The 23,149-nt window shown below is 46.9% G+C and overlaps 1 protein-coding gene across 1 annotated transcript in view; it reads left to right on the forward strand.

Moving 5' to 3' along the window:
• Positions 1–23,149, forward strand: part of FANCM (FA complementation group M) — a 68,552-nt gene that overhangs the window by 24,537 nt on the left and 20,866 nt on the right. The window contains exons 5-13 of the mRNA XM_054069126.1: positions 2,956–3,087; positions 4,406–4,538; positions 5,820–5,948; positions 6,573–6,674; positions 11,139–11,323; positions 12,453–12,659; positions 15,989–16,223; positions 21,930–22,087; positions 22,791–22,949. Of these exons, the coding sequence (XP_053925101.1) occupies positions 2,956–3,087; positions 4,406–4,538; positions 5,820–5,948; positions 6,573–6,674; positions 11,139–11,323; positions 12,453–12,659; positions 15,989–16,223; positions 21,930–22,087; positions 22,791–22,949 (1,440 nt within the window). The remainder of the gene's footprint in view (positions 1–2,955; positions 3,088–4,405; positions 4,539–5,819; positions 5,949–6,572; positions 6,675–11,138; positions 11,324–12,452; positions 12,660–15,988; positions 16,224–21,929; positions 22,088–22,790; positions 22,950–23,149) is intronic.

The raw sequence follows: 23,149 nt of genomic DNA on the forward strand, positions 1-23,149 counted from the left end.
CTGTTCCTCACTCGCTCTGAAGCTCCAGGTGCCTGGATCCCGCTGCCTTTCATAACAGCCTGCTGCGGTTTGATTAGCGGAAGGTGATTAAATTGGACAGGGGTGCCCATCGAGCAAGCAGGGCAATATAATTTTCTTCGTGTTATAAACTAGGTCAGGGGATGGAACACAGAAGTACAGGGGATGGAAACGTTTGTTTAAAAAGGTGTGCAACCAGTATAACAAACCAGCACTGACAATCGCACTCATGGGGGCACTGGTTTATGATGGGAATACTGACTTCTGTTATAGAGAAACACATCTGTGTTCAGAGACTTGACTGCAATGGCACTGCTAGAAACACAGGTTGAGCTTGATCTTCAGTGTTTCAGGTGTCCTCACGTCCGGCTAGTTCAGTTGGATGGGAGAGGAAAGGGCTGTTTCCTAGAATCACAGAATCATGGAATGGTTTGGGTTGAAAGAAACGTTAAAGCCCATACAGTCCCACCCCTGCCATGGGCAGGGACACCTCCCACTGGATCAGGGGCTCCAAGCCCCATCCAACCTGGCCTGGAACCCCTCCAGGGATGGGGCAGCCACCACTGCTCTGGGCAACCTGGGACAGGGCCTCCCCACCCTCACAGCAAAACATTTCTTCCTGAGACATAACCTCTAATTTCACTGGTATTCCAGTAAAGTATAAAGCACTGAGTTATGCCTTGCACAGTCCACATGGCATAGAATCATAGACTTGTTTGGTTGGAAAAGACCTCTGAGATTGTTGAGTCCAACTGTCCCTGTCCACTGCTGGACCTGATCCATATTTATTTTAAAAAATACCCTTTTTTATAAGCTGGGACAGACATTTGTGTCTCGTCCCTTTGGAAGTGGCTTGTCGGATACAGGCAGGATTTAAAACCATTGCAGCAATAATAAACTGTTCAGGAAAAAACAAAGCTGTGCATTTTAAACTCTTAAAACTAAACCAAAGATGAGAAATTAATTTCTTGTGCATTCTTAATTCCAAGCGGGTAGTAAATGGTTTTGGCTGTGTTTTAAGAAAACATTGTTAGATTTCCTATTGTTTTTCTGCCTTTCCTTCTGCAATTCCTTGCAATATTGTGTTTTCCAGTTGGCGTTTGTTTGGTCTAACAAATCCATTAGTCTTAATTAGGAGGTGTGCTTCGGGATGGAGTCCCCTGCCTGTCCTTTGCTGAGCGGAGTTCCTCTGAGCCCAAGCTGCCTGAGGTGTTATGTGCTGGTGTGAAGGCCCAGGGCAGGGAAGAGGAGTGAGCTAAGGTGCACAGAGCATTCGGAATGTGGGCGTCATTTCTGTTACTTCTCAGCAGCATCTGTCTGTTATAAGCTGCTCAGCCTGCCCACTCCAGCTGTAGCTGTTTCTAGAGGCCTGCTGGCACAGAGAGGTGCTGTGGAGATGCCCCAGCACATTCCTTCCACCACTTGGGGTGGTGGTCTCGCAAGTTTCTTTTTATCCTTCCCTCTGCATTTTGGATTCTCCAGGGATTAGTGCTGCCGTAGGTGACCATGGCAGTTATTCCCGCCCCTGTTCTCAGGATTTGCCACACAATGCCACATCGGCTCTGTATGTGGAGTAAGGAACTGAACGAAAACCAGACTGTGGACGTGACCAAAGCCAGCAGGGCGAAGGGTTAAACTGAGCTTCCTCCGCATCGCAGGTGGTAGCTAAAGAGCCTGTGCATCCTAAGGCTCTGAAACCCCTCATGCACTGAATGCGTGAGGAGAACAAATGGAAAGTTGTTACTGCGTGTGTAAACAAACATGCCTGGCACTGCTACGGGTGGATTTCTTTTCCCATTGGGGCATTTTGTCTTTGTCATACTTAGATTGGTGGTGCTTGAGGCCTGAAAGTTTGTTTTATTGGTTCTATTGGACTTGCTTTTCAGTGGTCTAAAAGAAGAGTGACAAAGGGATCAGGTGTTCACTGCACTACAGCCTTTGCAGCGCTGTGCAGCCAAACAGGCGTTGAAACACCTGGGAAGCTTGGGAGGTGCAGCTGCTGGGAATGATCTTCTGTCAGATGAAGTCAGGATGGCCTTCAGAGCTGCTGTGCACCAAGGTGTTCTCGGTGCCACTGGCCAAGTGGGCCACCAGATTGTGTGGTGGTTTTGGAGAACAAATCTGATTACTCCAATTATTGCAGAGTTAGCGCTCATGCGAAACTAAGTCTGGGAAAGAAATCCTGGCCACCTAAGGCTGAGGAAAAAGAGGAAAAACAGGATTAAGCTGAATTAGTGCAGGTCAGTTCCCTTGTTTTGCCGAGGCAGAAAGCAGGTGCATGTGATGTGTAAAAACAAGTTGTCCTCTGGCATGGCTCTGGGAGGGAGTTGGGCATGCTGCAGGGCTGAGTGCTCGGTCCTCTCTGCTTGCCTCTCCTCACTCCCATCCTTTCCACACATAGCATCATTCAGGCTTCTTCACAAGTGAATACAAGTTCCCTGGGACTGAAACACCTTTGGAGCAAGGGGTGCTGGTAAGAGAGCGAGCTGCAGCGTGAGCTCAGCAGCCAGCTGCCCGTCCTGCTTTGATTCCTTTCTGCTCGATCAGTTCTTGGGCCACTACAAAAGCTCGGAGTGTGTTTCCCCTGCTCAGTGATTTGATGATTATAGGGTTATCTGAGTGCAGGAGAGTGTTTGTCTATAGAGTGGAGGGCACAAACCCGTAGGGAACTGAGTTTTAATAGTTCTACTGGTCTTAAAAAGAGTGCGGTGAATTGGCTTAGAAACACCCTGACAACAGAGCCCCTCACGGTGAGGCAGAGCACGGCTGCCTTCGGTCTGGTAACAAATCAGTTTGTTTTGAAAAACTCTGAGTTTTGAACAAAATGAATGAGCCGCTTGTGCTCTGCTGGATAAGATCTGTAAAAATGAAACTGCAACAAAGGGCTGAATACACATCCCTTTACTTCATCTCTTTGCTTCTGTGTTTTGTTTGCAGGTACTGGAGACGTTTGCGGGACGCCTGATTAAGATAGGGGTTTTAGCAAGGCGAGACATCCCCAGCCTGACAAAGTACCAGATAATTCTGGCAAGAGATCAGTACAGGAAGAACCCTTCTTCACGGAACGTGGTAAATGCATTTATTTATTTCATGTTATTAAAATAGTCCATAAATAGCAACGCTCCATAGGGTACAGAATTTCCTAGAATCGTAGGATCATACATAGAATGGTTTCAGTTGGAAAAGAGCTTTAAGATCATTGAGTCCAGCCATCGATCCTGCCCTACTAAGTCCACCACTAGATCATGTCCCCAAGCATGACATCTACTTGTCTTTTAAACACCTCCAGGGATGGGGACTCAGCCACCTTCCTGGGCAGCCTCTGCCATGCTTGACAACCCTTTTAGTAATGAAATCCCTAATATCCAGCCTAAATATCTCCTGGTGCATCTTGGGGCCATTTCCCCTTGTCCTGTCATTGGCTAACAGGGAGATCACCCCTCAGCTCGCTACAGCCTCCTTTCAGGTAGTCATAGGGAGCGATGAGGTCTCCCCTCAGCCTCCTCTTCTCCAGGCTAAACAGCCCCAGGTCCCTCAGCCGCTCCCATAACCCTTGTTCTCAGCCCTTTCCCCAGCTCCGTTCCCTTCTCCAGACACTCTCCAGCCCTTCAAAGTCCTTCTTGAAGTGAGGATCCCAAAACTGAACCCAGGATTTGAGGTGTGGCCTCACCAGGGCCAAGGTCTCCTCCCCGCTCCTGCTGAATCCTTCCTGATACCTTTTAAGTTAGATTTCCTTGGTAACACTCTGGAATAAAATATGCCTACTGGTTACACATTTTTTGATGCAAATATAGGAAAGTGGAGGAAAAGAAGGACTCTATTTCCAATCTGAAACTGTTTTGAGAGCTTAACCTGTAATTTCTGATGGCTAAGGTTACGCTTTCCCCTCAAGACTGCATTGCTGCCCTTATTTTCCTGTGTATTATCAGGGAGCATTCAAATTTTGCAAGCTTAAACAAGAACATTACCAAAAACAGAGGTCTGTATACCTTAAAGAGCATTGGGAAATGCACTCACAGCTTTCCAGACTTGGATTTTGTAGCCTGGGTAGAAGTACAGGAAATCTCTGGATGTGCCAAATACTGGCAGATGTTCCACTGTCAGATTTGGAGTATCGCTGCATCAGACAGTAACGAGTTCGTTTTGGAAGGTGGTACAGGAGGTTTGAGATTGTTTTGAGGGTGGACAAAGGCTGCCTTCATCTTTAAGCTGTGGAACCTCATTTCTGATGGTTTTGGCAGGCAGACTGCTCGCTGTGCATGGATTTTATTTGATCTTTTGCTCCGTTTCCCAGCTGTCTGTCTTATTTTTGTCACCAGAACTGCAGTGTGGTTCCTGCTGGTTGTCAACTCCCTGATTTAATGCTAAGTCCATTTTGTTTTCCCAGGGAATCCATCAAGGCATTGTTGAAGGAGACTTTGCGCTGTGCATCAGCTTATATCATGGTTATGAGCTGCTGCTGCAAATGGGAGCGCGGTCGTTATTTATCTACCTTTGCGGAATCATGGATGGATCTAAAGGTGAAATGTCTTCCAAGACATCCTTCCTTTCATCTCCACTCCTCCTGATTTAATTCACCTCATCTGTGTGGTTAGTTTTGCACAAAACAGCTTATAGAATGGATAGGTTGCAAATGTAGGTGGAATTTTGTTACCCTTCATCCCTATTTGCACAAAGGTGGAGTGAATTTTGGAAAGCAATTGTATTAAACTGAAGGACAAACAGTACTTGGAGTTCATGGTAGTAATACCTATGAAGAGACAGAATAACCACGAGGCAACTCCAACTGAGACGTTGTTTGGTCTTGTAGAGCAATTCCTCCCCCACAGCCAAACTCAGGTGTGCGTGAATTCCAGGTGTCCTTGCTGGAAGATGACAGATTCCGACACGTCAGAGGAGAATTTCACTGTACACCGTCTCCCAACCTCACTGACAGGATAGAAAGTTGTTTTCTCCTCTGGCTCCAGTTTATTTCCCAATTCTGTCACTGGTGTTGTGAGACTTTGGCAACTCTCCAGGTACTTTTATCCCTGCTGGGTGTCAACACAGTCTGGAACACCTGGTTTTGGTACTGATACATTTTGTGAGGGGACAGATTTCAACATGGCATTGTCAATCCAGCTTCAGGGTTCTTTTAAGCACTGGGTGTGGGAGGGAAAGGTTCCAGCTGCTCAGATTTCCCCATGGTGTATCTTGTGGATTTCTTGCTCCATTTTGGCTGGCGCTTAGCTGTGTAACTGTGTGGTAGCTTCCAAAAGCTGCTTCGCCTACAGCACTGCTTAATTAAAATGACACTGCTTCATCCCAGGTCTGAACCAAAAGCACACAGTGCTCACTTAATGTTATAGCACATCTACAGAATATTGTTCACACCTGTGGCAGACTGGATCAGGTTGCTCAAGGCCCATGCGACCTGGCCCGAACACCTCCAGGGATGAGACAGCCACAACTTCCCTGGGCAGCCTGGGCCAGTGTCCCACCATGCTCATAATTTCTGGATCGATGGCTTTGTTAGTGCTAAATGGTTGATGTACAACTTGTTAGTTTACCCGCAGAACCAGGCTTCTGTCTGTGCAAATGTTTTTCATGTTTGAATTCACATTTTCCTGTTCTTATTCTATAACGGCATCTTCCCTGAAAAAAATTGATGCCGAACTATGTTTATTATGTTTTCTAAAGCCAACGGGTATGTTTTAGCTCCTGAAAGGAGCTTGGTACTTCTGAGACGCTTCTCTTTTGGGTAGTGAAAATTCTATTTGCTCCAGAGGCTAAATACTAAACTATTTCAACTTTTTACAAAGGGTTAACCCGTACGAAAAACGAACTTGGCCGTAATGAGGACTTCATGAAGCTCTATCAGCAGCTTAGAGACAAATTTTCAGGCACATCTCTGTCTTCAGCGAGTGGAAATGGTTACAAGAGTGAAACAGGTCAGTATTTCCCTTTCAGGGACAGATATTTACTTGCTTTTTAAATGAAACAGTCAATACCTCTGCATAGTTGGTGCAGGAAGCTGTTCTTGTGATGCACTTGGCTGCTCTCCTTTATTCCAGATTGTTTTCCCCAGACGCTTAACTATCTCTCTCTGTCTCTCTATCTCTCTGTTTCTATCTGTGTCTCTCTCAGTCTCTCTTGTTATCTCCCTGTATCTCTTGATCTCTCTATATCTCTCGATCTCTCTATCTCTCTGTCTCTCTATTTATCTCTCTGCCTTTCACTCTTTCTCTTTCTCTCTCTCTCTGTCTCTTCTCTCAGAGCTTTTAGCTACCTTCAAACAGGTTTTCTGTGTCTGAAGGTTTTAATTTGATTTAAAATAAAAGATTAAAGTATTTTTGTTTTACACTTTCTCAAAATGCCACTTTCTCAAAACCTGGGTTTAACAAATGTGCTTCTGTATGGAGTTTACTAATTTGTTTAGATGAAAGCAATTAGAACCGGTGCCAGGAGTTTGTGTCTCTGACTCAGAGAATAGAATGGGTGGACATGGAGTTCATTAACCATTTGTACATGTTGCAGGTTTAATTATGTGTTTCATTGCTTTATTTCCTTTTCAGTGTTAGAAAATAAAGGAGAATTTATCTATGGCCATCCGAAATTAAGGAAGTTGGAGGAAATTGTCATAGAACACTTCAAATCCTGGAAAACTGAATGTTCTGGTAAGCACTAACCACCCAAAGAAAATTTATCTGGGCAGCTGAACCTGTGGATACAAGCAATATCCTATGGATTTATTTCTTCATTTGTTCCAGTGCTTCTTCATTGGTTTGTTTGTGTAACTCCTGTGTGGAAAAGTCCTCTTCAAAAGAAGTATACCGTAACATTTCTTATTGTTACCATTAGCAATTTGATAGAAACTGCTCTAGCAGCTCAGTACACAGCTTCAGCACAGGAGTGAGTGTGCTGCTGTGTCTGGTGATGTTCACAGCCGCAGAACTTGCTCTGCAAACCGTCTCTCATGCAGTGCTGCCTCTGCCTCCCGCAAAGTTGGATGCCATGTGTGTATAGAGCTTAAGGGTGAGTTCTGTCATCCAGGCTGTTGCTAGGAACGACAGACTCCAAGACATCGATCTGAAGTTTAAAACCTTTGGATACATTCCTGTGTCTCTCATTCTTTCCATCTCAACTGAAAGGAGAACCTGTGCACGCCAAGCAGTAGCATGGGATGATGAAGCCAAGTATTCCGAGCCATTCAAATGTCTCTGGTTTTAGGCAGCTTCAGCTTCCTTATCCAGCTGTTCTTTTGGAAGGCTGAACTCAGGAACAATAATGCTTTGTGTGACTTCTTTACCTTTTCCCTTGTCTGTTTGGATGTTTGTGCTCTCTGTGAAGCTCTCATAGTTTCCGACCTGCTCCTGCCTTTAATTTTGAGGCTTGGGTTTTTTTCTGTCTTCATAGAATCATGGAATTATAGAATGGCTTGATTTGGAAGAGACCTTAAAGATCATCTAATTCCAACTCCCCTGCCACGGGCAGGGACACCTCCCACTGGATCAGGGGCTCCAAGCCCCATCCAACCTGGCCTGGAACCCCTCCAGGGATGGGGCAGCCCCCACTGCTCTGGGCACCCTGGGCCAGGGCCAGGTGTGTGGGACTGGATGGGTTTAAGGTCTCTTCCAACCCAAACCATTCTGTGATTCTGTGAATCCTGCCAGATCTGTTTTCTCTTGCAGCGTTGGTCTGACATGTCTCTTAATATTACTGACAGATAATCAGTGTACAAATGTTTGGAATCTGTGTTTTGTGTCTGTGTGCACAATCTGCAGAATCAAGTAGGCAGTGTTAACTGTTAAGAATGCAGAAAGGCCGTATCTGTGCAGGAAGAAATGCATGATCTTGTGCAGCGTAAGTGTCAAGCTCCAGTAGCACAACTGAGCGAGGTATGTTAGGTGTTCCTACTGCCCTTCCTTGCTCCTCATCCCTGTAACCTCTTTTATCCTCCTAAACTAGCACGCAAGGTGAGACCATGTGTCCTGAGCGCAGCTCTCTACATGCGCGCACTTAAATTTAAAGCAAGTACAAAGAACTGTCCCTGACATCTGTGTGTGTAAAGCAAGGCCAGAAAGTACTTCACCATTCATGGTCTGCTTGCAGAGTCGCAGGCATTTCAGTAGCTTGGGGAATGTAGGAAGCTCCAGCCGTGTCTCGTAAGATTATGGTTCTCCAACCCCACCACCTTGGGCAGCTGACAGAAATAGCGAGGCACTGTGAATTTTTCTATTTGCCTCATTATTTCCCGTGTCACAGTGTTTCTGATGATACCGTTTGCACAATAACCCCAAACCTGTATTTCTACCCTTACTCCCCATTTCTCACAAGTAAGCTAAATTCACACGCACACAAGTAGCTACACCCTAAATTCTGGACTGGGACCTTGCACAGAGCACACACCCATGTCCTGATTTCTCCCTCCTCCAGACAGGCTTTGTCACAAGGCTGTCAATAAAAGCTTGAGTACTCATTAAGATTCCAAACATAAATCGCATGTATCTTTGCTCTGTCAAAAGGCTCAGCAATAAAAGCCTAAATCATTCTGTGAGCGGTGGAAAACAAACCCTGTCTTTGTGTCAGGAACTCACGCAAGTGTGTGGTAAGGCTAAGGAAAAAAACAGGAGCAAACAAACCCCCTGGGCTTGACTTTGCTTTGTTCCAGGTACTCTGGATCATAGGTTTCCACATTCATGTTGGTGTGGTGTTTAAAACAAATCACTGCTTCTGCAAAGCGTTTGCCTTGCAAAGCCCTATGTTTGGGACAGAAAAGGAGAGTGTTAAGTCATTTAGGAGTTAAAAGGAGAGCGTTAAGTTGTGTCAGGTAGAACCATAGCTCTGGGTCCGTCATTTGAGATGAAACCTCTCCTCGAGAGCTGGTGGCAGTAGTGCCAGGCTGCCTGGGCAAACTCTAAACCATTTCTGAGCAGTGGTCAGCCCCGTTCAGTTTGCGCTTCCCGACCCCCCAACGCTCGCCCCTGCTCTGCTCGATGCCCTCCCCAGCAGCTCAGGTACGCAGTGCGGCAGCGCTCTGGCCAGCCCTCGAGAAACGTTGGCTCGTAAGGAGCTTCTCCCAGCTAATCTCCCCTACCTGGATTACTTGTCAGATTGATTATGGGCTGCTGAGGTTTTGAATGTTCTCTCTCTGGTTTTGGACAAGGCCGGGGAGGCGATGGCAGCAGTGTTCACGCTTTGTACAGTACAGGGACAGATGCTGCTGAGCATCTTTGCCATTAAGGTCATGAGAACATGCTAAATAGATACAAAGTTGTTCAGAACAAAGTCAGTGGAGGAGAATAATACAAACTCATGTAAGATACTTCTACTTATTTGGGAATACGTAGCTTGTCAGTCTGCTGAGGATGAGGAATTATGCAGAGCACTTCATAATGATGTTGCAGTTGTCTGGATTCTAGTTGAAAATATTGAATCATATTCCCCATCCCATTTCTAGCCCTGCACTGGGGGCTGTACTTGGCAGATGCTCTCCCTTGTCACCTGTGAGTTACTGAGGTGGTGCAATAAGATATCAGAGAACAGCTCAAACCAGTCGTAAGGGACCTGGACATCCTCTGGTCCAGCCTCCTCAGCTTTCGGCCTCAGGGTGATATTTGGGTTGACCAGAGGCAGTCGTCTTCATCTTCTACCTGTGATTTCAGGACTGCTCTTAAAAAGAGAGGGGCGAGATGGTTTGTTTCAGCTTCCCCTTTCTGACTTCAGCTGCTGACAGCGTTTCCGCATGTCGATAAACCGAGAACTGAACCGGAATGTCTGATAACCGGCCAGAGAGATAGACGAACAGATCTGTTACGCTTAGTGCTTTGACGTCAAGAAGCAGCGTGATCCTGGGATTGCAGACACAGCATGAGACCACAGGATTGTTCTTTGTCCATTCAGCGAAACATCGTTTTACACACACAGTCCTGAGAGTTTTCATTCCTTGTCCAACCTTTCTTTTAACGTGATTGAAGTTTTTGTAGAGGACACAGAGGAGATCCTTATGTGTGGAAATCTCTCTGATTTCATCTGGGGGCTCTGGCTGGGGCATGCGTGGAAGCTGTGCTGGTGTCAGTTGTTCATTCGATCCTTTCAGAAAGCCTCTTGTTTAACACATGAGGTTTTGACTTGGTAGCCTGCAGCAGTGGGAATGTCAGTTACTGTTTGAATAGGACAGACAGACGCTGGCTGTTCAAGACTCGCATGGTGCTTAGAGAGCTTCTGCTGGTGCTCAGCAGGGCAGATACTCCTATATGTGTAAAAAAAGAAGCTGAATACCCAAAAGGCAAAATCTGTGAGGGCACAACATAAGAAACATGGGTTTAGTCGCAAGCTCCTTGCTGAGGAACCCTGTATCGATGTGGTTAGTGTTCCCTTTTCTTTGGAAAGTCATCTTTGCTGTTGAGATGAGAGGTAGAACCAGCTGTGATGGCAAATCATTCAAAAGCAGTGGATTGTGGCATGAAGGGCAGGGTTTGCTGTCGTGAGGACACTGAATTGTAGAACCAGAGCCAGCTTGCTGTAGGACATCATGGGAAGCTGATACCCATCTCTTATTACACCATGCTAGGTCCTGGACTGATGGGAACAGTGGCTTTACTATTGTGTGTTGCTAACCACGTCTTGCTCTGAGTGGTTAAGCAGCAGATTGAAAGGTCACACTGTAGATAGGCTCTCTGAAAGAAGGCACCTTAAATTTAATTTCAAGACACTGGCAATCAAACCCAGGCTTTCCTAAGTGACAGTGGTACCACAGATACCAGACATTCTCACTACATTTGGTGCAAGTTCTCCCAGATTACAATGCTGCTTATTCCGAGAGGAATTGTTTGAGGAGGTGTAGATCAGAGCATGTTCTGGGAGGCTGATCTAAATAGGCTGAAAGGCTCCTCGCTGTCCATTTTCTCTACTGTTTGTCTCTATATTTATTTGCTTAGATTATTTTGTTAAATGAAATGGCTTTTAAAGAAATTTTCTTTGAAGAACTCAAAATGCAGGATTGTGGGACAAAATCTTCCCATTGAGCGAGATGAGAGCTGTGAATGTGCAGCTTGTGGGTGACTTGCCCGTGTCTGTGTATTGGTCCTTATGTTAAAATCCTGCATCAAAATGCTTTTCTGGCTTGTTAAAATGAACAGTTCGAGTCACGACTGCAGACACATCTGTGGATACCAGAGTGATGATCTTCTCGTCGTTCCGAGACAGCGTGCAAGAGATCGCTGACATGCTCTCCCGGCTCAGCCCAGTCGTTCGGGTCATGATGTTTGTTGGCCACTCCACAGGAAGAAGCACGAAAGGCTTCACGCAAAAGGAACAGCTTGAGGTAAACCAAAGCTAAGACTCGTATGAAGAAATGATGATGAAGAGTGTTAATTGTGTGGATAACTGCAGGGGTATTGATATGGACTGCATGGCAGTGAGTGCACTTTGAATCCTGAGTTCAGTTCTTTGCTCCTCACCACAAGAAGGACATTGAGGAGTTGGAGCGTGTCCAGGGGAGGGAATGGATGTGCGGAAGGGGCTGGAGAACACGGGCTGTGGGAGCAGCTGGGGGACCTGGGGCTGTTTAGCCTGGAGAAAAGGATTCTGAGGGGACACCTCATTGCTCTCTGCAGCTCCTGGAAAGGAGGTTGTAGCACAGTGGGTGCTGGGTTCTTCTCCCAAATGCCAGCCGACAGGATGAGAGGAAATGGCCTCAAGTTGCACCAGGGCAGGTTCAGATTGGATAGTAGTAAATACTTCTTTACTGAAAGGGTTCTCAGGCCCTGGCAGAGGCTGCCCAGGGAGAGGGTGGAGTCCCCATCCCTGGAGGGGTTTGAATGCTGGGCAGATGAGGTGCTCAGGGATCTGGTTTAGTAGTGAACAGGGATGGTTGGACTCAACAGTCTCAGAGGTCTTTTCCAACCAAGTGATTCTATGAATGGCATCAGTAAATTCCTGTGCGGTTCAGTTGCTCTCAGGGTATCCAGGATTGCATTCACTGAACAGAGGGTACAAGTACGAGCATTTTATAGATATATGTTGTATTCACAACTGCTAACTTTGAAAATCTGGAGTAATATTCAAGTACTTGCTTAGGGCCGAATCTTATTTCTTGTAGACAGAAAAAATAAAAGATATCCTTATATTCTTATCTACCAAAGTTAAAAAAAAACCCAACCCCAAAAAAATATTTAACTGGTGAATTTGAGAGGAATGCCATGGTTGGAGTTAGAATAATGTGCGCTTTTTCCCCTTTATTTTAGAATCAGAGGGTTATGTGTTGATGCTGGGAACACTGGGGTGTGGTGTTTGATCACAAGGCAGGAGTTGATGAATTCAGAAAGACTAACTTTTGTTGTTTTGGAATAGAAATTACTTTTTTCAGCTTATCTGAACCTGGAAAAACTGCCAAGTGTGTCCAAGGGGCTTTCTGACTGACCTGTTAAATCTAACTTTAATCGTTTATTCAGGTGGTGAAACGCTTCCGTGAGGGTGGTTATAACACCCTGGTCTCCACCTGTGTTGGTGAAGAAGGCCTGGACATCGGTGAAGTGGATCTCATCATCTGCTTTGACGCTCAGAAAAGTCCAATCCGCCTCGTGCAGAGGATGGGCCGGACGGGGCGCAAGCGGCAAGGCAGGATCGTGGTCATCCTCGCCGAAGGGCGGGAGGAACGGGTGAGTGCTCAGCTGCCTTCTCACTGGGAAACAAAGACACTCGTTTAGTCTGTTCTGAGAAACCGTATTCTGTGGGTCAAAAATCACAGTGTATCTGGATGTGTTCCTGTGGATCTGGAGCTCTGGATCACAGGTGAACCGTCCCTGCAGGAAAGTACTGTTACCATAGCCCACAGCGTCTTAGAGCTGTGCGCACTTTCTTGGTGTGAAGGGCTTTGAGCCTCATTCTTAACAACATTTTGTGAAAGGTAAACTGAAACTCAGAAAATACATTTTTGCCAGGGGTACAGCACACTGTGTGGAAGGGACGGGGCTGGAGCTGGGAGAGCGGGAGGGCTGGAAGTGTCTCGCTCAGAACTGCTGACGACACTGCGCTTTCAGATGAGTATTTAGCGCTAGCAGGCTTGCGTGCAAGGCTGCAAGAGATCGGCTTAAGTGGAAATCTGCTTTTGCTAAATTCCGGGACCTCAGCACTCAACTTGGAGCGTAATTAATCATCTCTGAGCGCAGGCTGCCCCTTGGGAGAATAATGTACAGGTGGAAATGTGAGCTTTGAGCTGGGAGAACCACTCTTCAGCTGCACTGGCACCCAGCCCAGCTGCATCCCACAACAATTCCTGATCCTGGGAAGCGGGCAGGGCAGGTTTAGGTGGGAGGAGGTGAGATGGTCCCTGCTGGCATCACTCACTGGTGAGCGTGGGGGCAGAGTAGTGTGAACCTGCACCTTTACAGTCACTGTGCAGCCCCTGCTGGGACACCAGGGTCCACCCCATCGTTCCAGCTGAAAAGGGATTTTGTTATTCTCTGGTTTGGTTTTCTTGGGAGGCTGGTTCTGAGCTGGGTCAGGTTCCATGACAAAGAGGTCTGAGAGCGCATTTTAAATCCCAGGTTTCAGAGTCTTGCTTTTATTTCCTTTATTCCAGTCAATGTTGTGCTGCTGGTTTACAGTTGTAGGTAGCAGGGGTTTAACTCTGAATGACGGACCAGGGAATCCTGCCTCAGGGAGAAAAGCTGCTTTGAGGGACGAGAGCTAAAAATGATACACATGACTGGTGTTTGTAAATAGATATTTCTCATGCTGCTTATGGAGAGGGGTTGCTGCTGAAAGCTCTGCTCTGGGATCCCTTAAACTCTTTGGAGTTTCACTTAAACACTTGGATTACTGGGTTCTTCAGGTTTTATCAGAAATCCTAAAGCAGAGCCTTCCCCCAAGTGGGGCAGTGATTTTATACCAGCTTTTTGCTTTGGGATCATGACATAAGTTGCTGAACAATATGTTTGGTTGGTTGGATTTGCCTTTTGAATCTCCTTCCAGATCTGTTAATGGAGAGATTCTTCCCGTCACATAATGTGCAGCTCCGTAATTAATGGTCTCATGTTAATTCGTGGGAATTCATTTTGGGCTTTTTTTGTCGATTATAAAGCCTTTGAAGAGATTTCATTGGGTAAAGCTGGTGTGTGCAGGGCTGGCGGTTTGCCATTTGGCAGGGCTTCTGTTCCAGAGGTGTTCGTTGCTCCGTCCCAGCCCTCCTCTCCCCACGCGTTCCCCGCCCCAGCTCAGCTGTCCCACGTGGAAGTGCCCTGCGTCCCAGCACTGCGTCACGCGGCTAATGCCTTGGCTTCTTGGGCATTTGGCTTATGGATCTTCTGCCTCTCTAGCTCAGCTGTATTCCGAGCTGTGCCAGCTCTGATTTGCGCTCTTTAACATCCTGTGACAGCTCTGCTCCCGGGTGCCGGCGTGGAAGGGAGCCGTGAGCTGCACGTTTAACCAGGATGCGGAGGCAGTTCAGGGACAGGGGAGCTTGCAGCCTCCCTGCTCCGGGCAGGCCAAGCTGGCATCTCGACACAAAGGAAGCAAACATGCTGGCTCAGTAACGGCCAAGTAAACGTTCTGTTAGGCAATGGATTTGGTAATACAACGTTTTATGCATAAAAAGACTTTTTGACCGATGCAGGAGTAAAAAGGTATTTGTTGGAGTGCCTGAGGCACAGTTAGTTGGAGCTCACTGTTAGCCTACTCCAGCTTTACCCAGAGAGCGTCTTTATGTGTCCATCCCCTCTAATCTTGGCTTCCAGAGATGCCACCTCTCTCAAAGGCACGTCCTTGGAGCAGTCTGGCTGCCTGCCTGGCACGCTGTCTCTGTCGGGGACCTGGCATAGGGCCTCTGGGAAGAGTGTTAGGACACAAAATACAGAGGGCAAGAGGGCAGTTTCAGAGAGGCACCAGTTTCTTTCCTTGATTTCTCCATCTTTCTCTGCTCTATAGTCAATGTGGCGTGTGATTAACAGGGACTTGGAGCACATATGACATTAACAAATAATCTTAGGCTTTTTTTTTGCTTGACCTCCTTTCCTTGTCTCTGATGCAATCTCATTTACATCATCTCTGTATCTCTTGCAGATTGTAAACTCTCCTGGGCAAGAGCTGAGCTTCTTTGTTTCTCAAGTGCTACTTCTGAGCTATCTACAGAGCGCAAAAAGCCATGCATTGGTTTATATTGTATTGTTCACAACTTGCAGAACAGTCACTGCTCCTTGGTACTGCTGTGCTTCTCACAGAATTGTAGAATCCCTTTTCCTTGCATTGGCTTTGAATGTTTTATCGAGGCACAATGTGCTGATAATTCAGCTTTTTATTTGACTGAGCTATTGTAGTATGAGAGCCCTTAGAAAGCAAAAAAACCCATGATCTCAGTAGTATTACAGAATCACAAAATGGTTTGGGTTGGAAGGGACCTCCAAGCCCATCCAGTCCCACCCCCTGCCATGGGCAGGGACACCTCCCACTGGATCAGGGGCTCCAAGCTCCATCCAACCTGGCCTTGAACCCCTCCAGGGATGGGGCAGCCACCACTGCTCTGGTGGCAACCTGGGCAACCTGGGCCAGGGCCTCCCCACCCTCACAGGAAAGCATTTCCTCCTAAGATGTCATCTCGGTCTCCCGGCTGTAGATGCCACCTGAGCTGTGTTTTAATGTATTCAATATCATATTTTCAATACAACCTCGTTGCTGTGTGTTTCTTCATCTCTGTCCAGCTGTTTCTTTGCTGTCAGCTTTGGTTCCGTCATGCGGGACACATGACAAGCCTTGAGCTTGCACAGGCAGTTACGTTGACTTACCTGAAGATGTTCGCAGAGGAGGGAGTGCAGCCAACTCTCGAGGCCTTGCATCATATTTGGGTTTAGTTTTGTTTGGAGTAGGAAATAAAGAAGAAAACCAAAAAGCATCATGTTGAGGGAGCAGAAGACAATGAGAAATTAGTTATTTGCTTTTGATCAAATCATGTGAAAGAGCAGTCCTATACCATGTGATTATCTCTCTCTTACAGACCTACAACCAAAGCCAGTCGAACAAGAGGAGCATCCACAAAGCTATTTCAGGAAACAAAATGCTTCATTTCTACCAGCACAGCCCACGCATGATTCCGGAAAACATCAATCCAAAGTTGCACAAAATGTTTATTACTGCTGAAAAATACGAACCAAGCAGTTCAAGAGCACATTCCAAAGAGAGAAGATCTGGCTCCCTCCAGCACAAATCTGCTCTCTTTGCCTCTGTCACCGGTAAGAGGATTATGGTGTTTTTCTAAGCACTGCGTAAGCTGCTATCTCGGGTTGTTTTGTTGCAGCAATCAAACCTGTGTGCTCACAAATCAAACCTTGTGTTGGGCCTCGCAGCAGTGTAACTTGTCAGCTGTAGCTTTTTGGCTGTGCTACTGTGCTGGTGACTGCTCTGGTTCCTCATCCTTTGCCTTTAACATCCTCCAATCACAATTCTGTTAGTAAATGTCCGTACTTAAGTCAGACACTTCTTTCATACAATCACAGAATCATTGAGGTTGGAAATGCCCTGTCAGCTCAGTCAGCCCAACCCCACCATGCCGAATGAACCATGTCCTGAGGTGCCATTACTGCATGGTTTTTGACCCCCTCCAGGGATGGAGACTCTTAAAAGGGTAGCAGCTCTTGAGCTGATTCTGTTAGCTGGCATTGAAACGCTCAGTAGACTCAGCAAAGTTATTAGATAGGGAGAAAGAGTTAGTTTTTTAATTTATTATCTTATTTACCCACCTTATCACTCAGAAGTTGTCATACTCAATCTCTTTGGTTAAGTCATTTCTGTACGGACCAGTGGCAGTTCCTTGCACAAAGAAACTCCTGAAAGAATCATTGAATCGTAGAATCACAGAATGGTTTGACTTGGAAGGGACCTCCAAGCCCATCCAGTTCCACCCCCTGCCATGGGCAGGGACACCTCCCACTGGATCAGGGGCTCCAAGCCCCATCCAGCCTGACCTTGAACCCCTCCAGGGATGGGGCAGCCCCCACTGCTCTGGGCAACCTGGGCCAGGACCTCCCACCATCACAGGGAAACATTTCTTCCTAAGATCTCATTTAAATCTGCCCCAGATAGTACTTGGGAAGCTCCACAGTTCAGTATCTGAGGAGTCAGACTTCAGACTTAGATGATTTTCAATGCTTCTGGTCACAAAGGTTCTTATTGTCACTGCCCATGGCAGAGGGGTTGGAACTGGATGATCTTTAAGGTCCGTTCCAATGCAAACCATTCCATGATCCTATGATTCTATTACCAAACCCTACAGCTGATCTCTTCCCAAACACCATCCAGGGCCAACAAGAGGCTGAACTTAGGAAGGGGAAACAAGCTACAAAACCGTGCAGGAAAAAATCTGCTTCCCCTTTGGCCTCCGAAGCAGTTCATGCCATCTCCCACTGTGCAGCGTGGAAGAATTAGGAGCGATAGGTCAATCTGTAGGTGCCAACCTCAGCCCAGACTCTGTGTAAGCATGTACATGCTGCAGCACAGCTGCGGTGCTGCTCCTGATCCTCAAGTTTTCCATTCTGGAGCCTTCTGTCTGGGTGCTGTGCACTGCTGGGATGGCAGCCAGGGAGGAAAAGTAAGCGTGGAGCAAACAGGCAGAGCATGTAAACAAACAGAGCTGACCATGGCATTAAAATAGCCATTTCAGAATGTGTGTGTGTCTGTCACAGAAAACAGGAATGAGCAGCAGTAAGGGCGTAAAGAAGATAATACACTGACCATGTTCCCTGCTGAGGGAACAGCACTTCAAAGGATGCAATTATCAGGTTCCTTTTGTGTGAGTTGGGCTGGCGGCTGCCACTGCGGGCGGGCGTACAGTGTGCAGCGAGGCCGGGGGGGGGGGGGCAAAGGGGACAGGAGTGGCCATCCTTCTTCCTAACAAGTGTTACATGTGTGCAAATGAGTCACTCCAAGAAGGACACTGAGGGGCTGGAGTGCATCCAGAGAAGAGAACAGAGCTGGGGAAGGGGCTGGAGAACAGGGGTTATGAGGAGCGGCTGAGGGACCTGGGGCCGTTTAGCCTGGAGAAAAGGAGGCTGAGGGGAGACCTCATCACTGTCTGCAACTACCCGGAAGGAGGTTGTGGCGAGGTGGGTGCTGGGCTCTTCTCCCAAGTGACAGGCGATAGGACAAGAGGAAATGGCCTCAAGTTGCTCCAGGGCAGGTTCAGATTGGACATCAGGAAAAATTTCATCGTGGAAAGAGTTCTCAGGCCCTGGCAGAGGCTGCCCAGGGAGGGGGTGGAGTCCTCATCCGTGGAGGGGTTTAAAAGCCGGGCAGATGAGGTGCCCAGGGTTCTGGTTTAGCAGTGGACAGGGACGGTTGGACTCTATGATCTCAAAGGCCTTTTCCAACCAAGCAATTCTTTGACTCTGCAACTGAGCACCAGCTTTGTTACTGTGTGAATGAAGTGGCTGTTTATGATATTGGTACTCAAGATAAACCTTAAAAATCAGAGAAAGGAAGGTCTTTATTTTCAGCATTTTCTCCTCCCTATTTTAGTGCCCCCTTCCCCATTAGAGAATTGATAAAGCTGGCAGTAATGAATAAACTGTGTTCTTGTTTGTGCTCCTTTGCTTTGCTTTTGTTCCTGAGGTTCAGTTGATCGCCAGGTTTGTCCATGGAGGAATAGGTGTGCACGGAGACTGGAGTAGTGTAGGCAGATGTATCATTGTAATTAGATGCACTCTCCACCTTTTCTGGCCAAAATTAAACAACTCCTGTTCTTAATTTGATTCAGTTGCTATTAATTTTGTGCAATCCTTCTACTTCAAAGCCTCTGTCATAAGTTTTATCTGTTTGCAGTAGCTGAAGGACACATGATTCTTGTCTTGCCCCATCACTACCCAAGCGTGTTCTTCAGCTGCGTGAGCTTCTCTTTGAGAAGTACAGTGATGAGAGCGAAAGTCCCGTGGCTTGGCAGTCCTCTTCTGCTGTTTCCTCTCATGTGAGATTCTTTTGTCCTTCTCAGTTTTGTTTTTTGTTTGATTTTTTTATTATTATTTTTTGAAGGAGTTTGCTAGAGTTGGGTATCGTATCAGTAAGTGCAGTAAAATCAGAAAGCACTGAAGAACAAATAGTTCTGTGCATAAAATGGCTTGGATTCATTGGAGGGAAACAGAGCAGAAATCTCTGGCCACAGCTCATGGTTCTATGCTCATCTTTATTCTCATTTTATAAGTTGAGGACAGCTGTCCCACCAGGCGACTGACAAGCTGGAATTGCTGAGTGAGCCGAGTAATCATCTGTAGCACCGCTATCTGTACAAGTTCTGTGCCCACCTCTCTGCTCTGAGAGGTCTGAAACCACAGCAGGTGTGGCAGAAACAGCTATCGTGCACCAAAATGTGCCCGTCCCAGGACCTGTTTTCTGGTAGCTGGGGGTCATTCTGAGCTATTGATAATTAATTTTGCTTTATGTTTTTTTGTTCCATTTTTTCTTGACGAAATGTCAATTTGGGAATTCTTCTCCTCCGGGTTCTTCATGATTCCTCTGCTCCTTCCTTTTCAGATTGGGTTAATTTTGAGTTGTCTAGAGCTGTGAATTTTACAATTACTCAGTATTTCTTCAGCGGCTGTTCTGTCCAGCCCTGCAATCCTCTTTTACTGCCTTTTTCTAAAATATACCAATTCCTTTTTAGACTTCTGGGGCTTTTGGATGCCTTCACAGTTGCGTGGTGAGGCCTTGGATGCCTGATAAATTCCGAGTTCATCTCCTGTTTGAATTCAACCTGCATAATAATGCACAGTGCCCTCTCCAGTGGTTGTATTGCTCATTGGTTTCAGGATGATCACTACACAAACCTTCCCAATGCAGGGTCTCGTCCTTCCCTGCCCACTTCCCTCTCCCACACTTCCAGTAAAGCAGGCGTTGTTCTGCACCCGTGATCCATCATTTCTTATATAAACCAGCAGAACCCTTGGGCACTTAGAAGTTTCTTTTGTGCCAGTAGCTTTGTTGGCAGTGAGCGCAGGGACAGGTGATGGAGGTGGATTTGAGGTCTCACAGCTGGCTGGACTGCCCTGGTCACTGTGGTTCTTCTGGTTCCTTCCTTCTTACCCTTAAACAGAGGACGTTCCTCCAAGAACCAACAAATCCCCACTAGCTACAGGCTAAATCCACCTTCTTCTCTCCCTTCAGGCTGTTTCTTATTCTCTTCCCAGTTCAAGGGAAAGGAAAATATTTTGGTTCTGGAGAAAAATATGGAAAATAACACTAATGATTTTAGTGACATGTCTGTCTTTGGGCGTAAGCTGCATTTGTTACTCACAGACTGTTCTTAAAGGTAATTACTCATAAATGAGCACGTGCCTTGTCACGTGAAGGGGAGACGCTGTTGCAAGTACAAAATTCAACAGGACACGGTAATGATAGAATCACCGGGTGGGTTGGAAGGGAAGGGACCTCAAAGCCCAGCCCATCCATGTCCCTTGCCAAGGATAGGGACACCTCCCACTGGATCAGGTTGCTGCAAGCCTCATCCAACCTGGCCTTGAACCCCTCCAGGGATGGGGCATCTCCACTGCTCTGGGCACCCTGGGCCAGGGCCTCCCCACCCTCACAGCAAAACGTTTCTCCCTAAGATCTCATCTCACTCTCCCCTCTCAGCTGAAAACCCTTCCCTCGTCCTCTCCCTGCCCTCCCTGATCCAGAGCCCCTCCCCAGCTTTTCTGGAGCCCCTTTCAGTACTGGAAGCTGCTCTAAGGTCTCCTTGGATCCTCCTGTTCTCCAGGCTGAACAACCCCAACTCTCTCAGCCTGTCCTTTTGTGCAAGATGCTCCAGTCCTCAGATCATCTTCGTGGCTTCCTGTTCATTGTTCATTCTCCATTTCTGTTAATGTAGGCAGTGTATTTTAGAAATTATCTTTTTCTGAAGTTTGCTTTTAGATTTGAGAGCTCTTCTCCACCTGCGCAGTTTCACAGAATCACCAGGTTAGAAAGGACCCACTGGATCATCGAGTCCAACCATTCCTATCAGACACTAGACCATGCCCCTGAGTATCTCATCTACTTGTCTTTTAAACCCCTCCAGGGAAGGTGACTCCCCCCCTCCCTGGGCAGCCTCTGCCAGTGCCCAATGACCCTTCCCGTGAATTTTTTCCTGATGTCCAGCCTGACCCTCCCCTGGCGGAGCTTGAGGCCATTCCTCCTTGTCCTGTCCCCTGTCACTGGGGAGAAGAGACCAGAACCCACCTGTCTACAACCTCCTTCCAGGTAGTTGTAGAGAGCAATAAGGTCTCCCTACAGTCTCCCCTCAGCCCCCTCTTCTCCAGGCTAAACAACCCCAGCTCTCTTAGCCGCTCCTCGTAAGACTTGTTCCCCAGCCCCCTCACCAGCTTCGTTGCTCTTCTCCGGACACGCTCTGGAGCCTCAGCATCCTTCTTTTGGTGAGAAGTGCTGGCTCATGTTCAGTCGGCTGTCAACCAACACCCCCAGGTCCTTCTCCTCCATGCAGCTTTCCAGCCACTCTTCCCTAGTCTGTAGCACTGCATAGGGTTGTTGTGGGTGGGTTTCAGTAATCTCTGAATCGTGGCTTTGCACACTTTGACTTCTTTGCTCCTCAAACTGCAAATGTGGTCTCTGGTTGCAAGTTCAGCCTTTTGAGCCACACACGTGCCTCATTTGCGCCTGTCTCCAGGGCCTGTAGGTATTGGATGTACGTATATCCCTCTATCTCTGTCTGTCTGTCTCTTTGTTTATAGGACGCTTTCCCCCAAACAATGGTTTAATAGATAGATTTATCTAGAATCATGACATATGAACCCTGGTTTGATACTTGTTCCTGCCATCAGATTCTCTCTGGTTTTACTTGTGGCAGCGAGAAGCCATTTTTCCTTCTCACTGGAACCGTACAAAGGTCTTTTTATTCCATGTGTCCTCTTCCTTAAACAGATAACCTTTTTCTGTTCCTGTTTTTCCTTCTGTAGGCCAAAAGCAAACACACTGTCGTGAGTATTGGTTTCTGTCACCTGAGGAATTTGAAACATGGGACCAACTTTACAGGATCAAGGAAAGCGATGGAATACAGCAACCAACATTGCCCCCAGTTCAGTTTGAAACCTTAGAAAACCTGGAAGAAATATCAGTGAGTCGAACATAATGTTTCCTTTGATGTAAGGCCTGAAGGATTCCTTAAGGAACAAAGTGAAGGAGCGCTGTATTAAAAAAGCAGTTTAGAAAGTGATGTATTGGGTGTTGAGGTTAAGACTGTAGCAATTAGGTGTTTGGAATGGGCCTTGGAGAGTAGCTCTGGAAATTAAAAATGCATTGAAAAGTCTTTCAATATCCATTAAATTCTGTCCCTGTTCCTAAGCGTTCCATGCTGTGTCCGTGACAGTGTTGTATCTCTGCTGTTTCATTCCCTTGTTTATCATAGAATCACAGAGTAATGGAATGGTTTGGGTTGGAAGGGACCTCAAAGCCCACCCAGTTCCAACCCCTGCTATGGGCAGGGACACCTCATGCTCAAAGCTCCATCCATCCCGGCCTTGAACCCCTCCGGGGATGGGGCAGCTGCAAAGAAAACTTCCGTTTTTACCAGCTCTTTTCTGATTGAGAGAAAAAATGCGGAGCTTTTGTGCTACTTCATCACTGAAAACCACCTGTTTTCCATGAAAAGCCCTGGCAACACAAAGCATGGTTTTTGGTTTTTTTATTTAAACCAGACCTAAACCTTTTCCAGATACTCGTATATGTTCGGAATCCTTAGTGTCCCCAACAGAGCAGGAGGTGTTAGTGCTGCTGGACAACTTCCTGACTACAGTCTCTTTGCTGATCTTCATTTCAAGGCACAGAAGCCCAAGGAGGAGGCAACTTATGAGCTTTCCTTTTCCGAATGGAGGCTTTGGCAGAATCGTCCCTTTCCTACGTACATGGTTGACCACTCGGATCGTTGCTACCATTTCATCAGCGTTATGGAAATGATAGAGCGGATGAGGCACGAGCAGGTGAGGTGTCAGCGTGTGCCTTGCTGGGCGCTTCATGCACGGTCGGGGTTTTCAAAAACAATCCGAGCTCTCATTCTGTCTGGTCAGCTGAAACCAAAAGCTGAGAGGTGTTTCCGTGGGGCAAAGTCAGGCGCTGTGACATGGACAATGGGTATTTAATTTTGATTCAAAGTGTCTCCCATGGGCTGTAATTCCTAATC

This window comes from Cuculus canorus, chromosome 5 (genome assembly GCF_017976375.1).
Source record: "Cuculus canorus isolate bCucCan1 chromosome 5, bCucCan1.pri, whole genome shotgun sequence".
Classification (NCBI taxonomy): domain Eukaryota; kingdom Metazoa; phylum Chordata; class Aves; order Cuculiformes; family Cuculidae; genus Cuculus; species Cuculus canorus.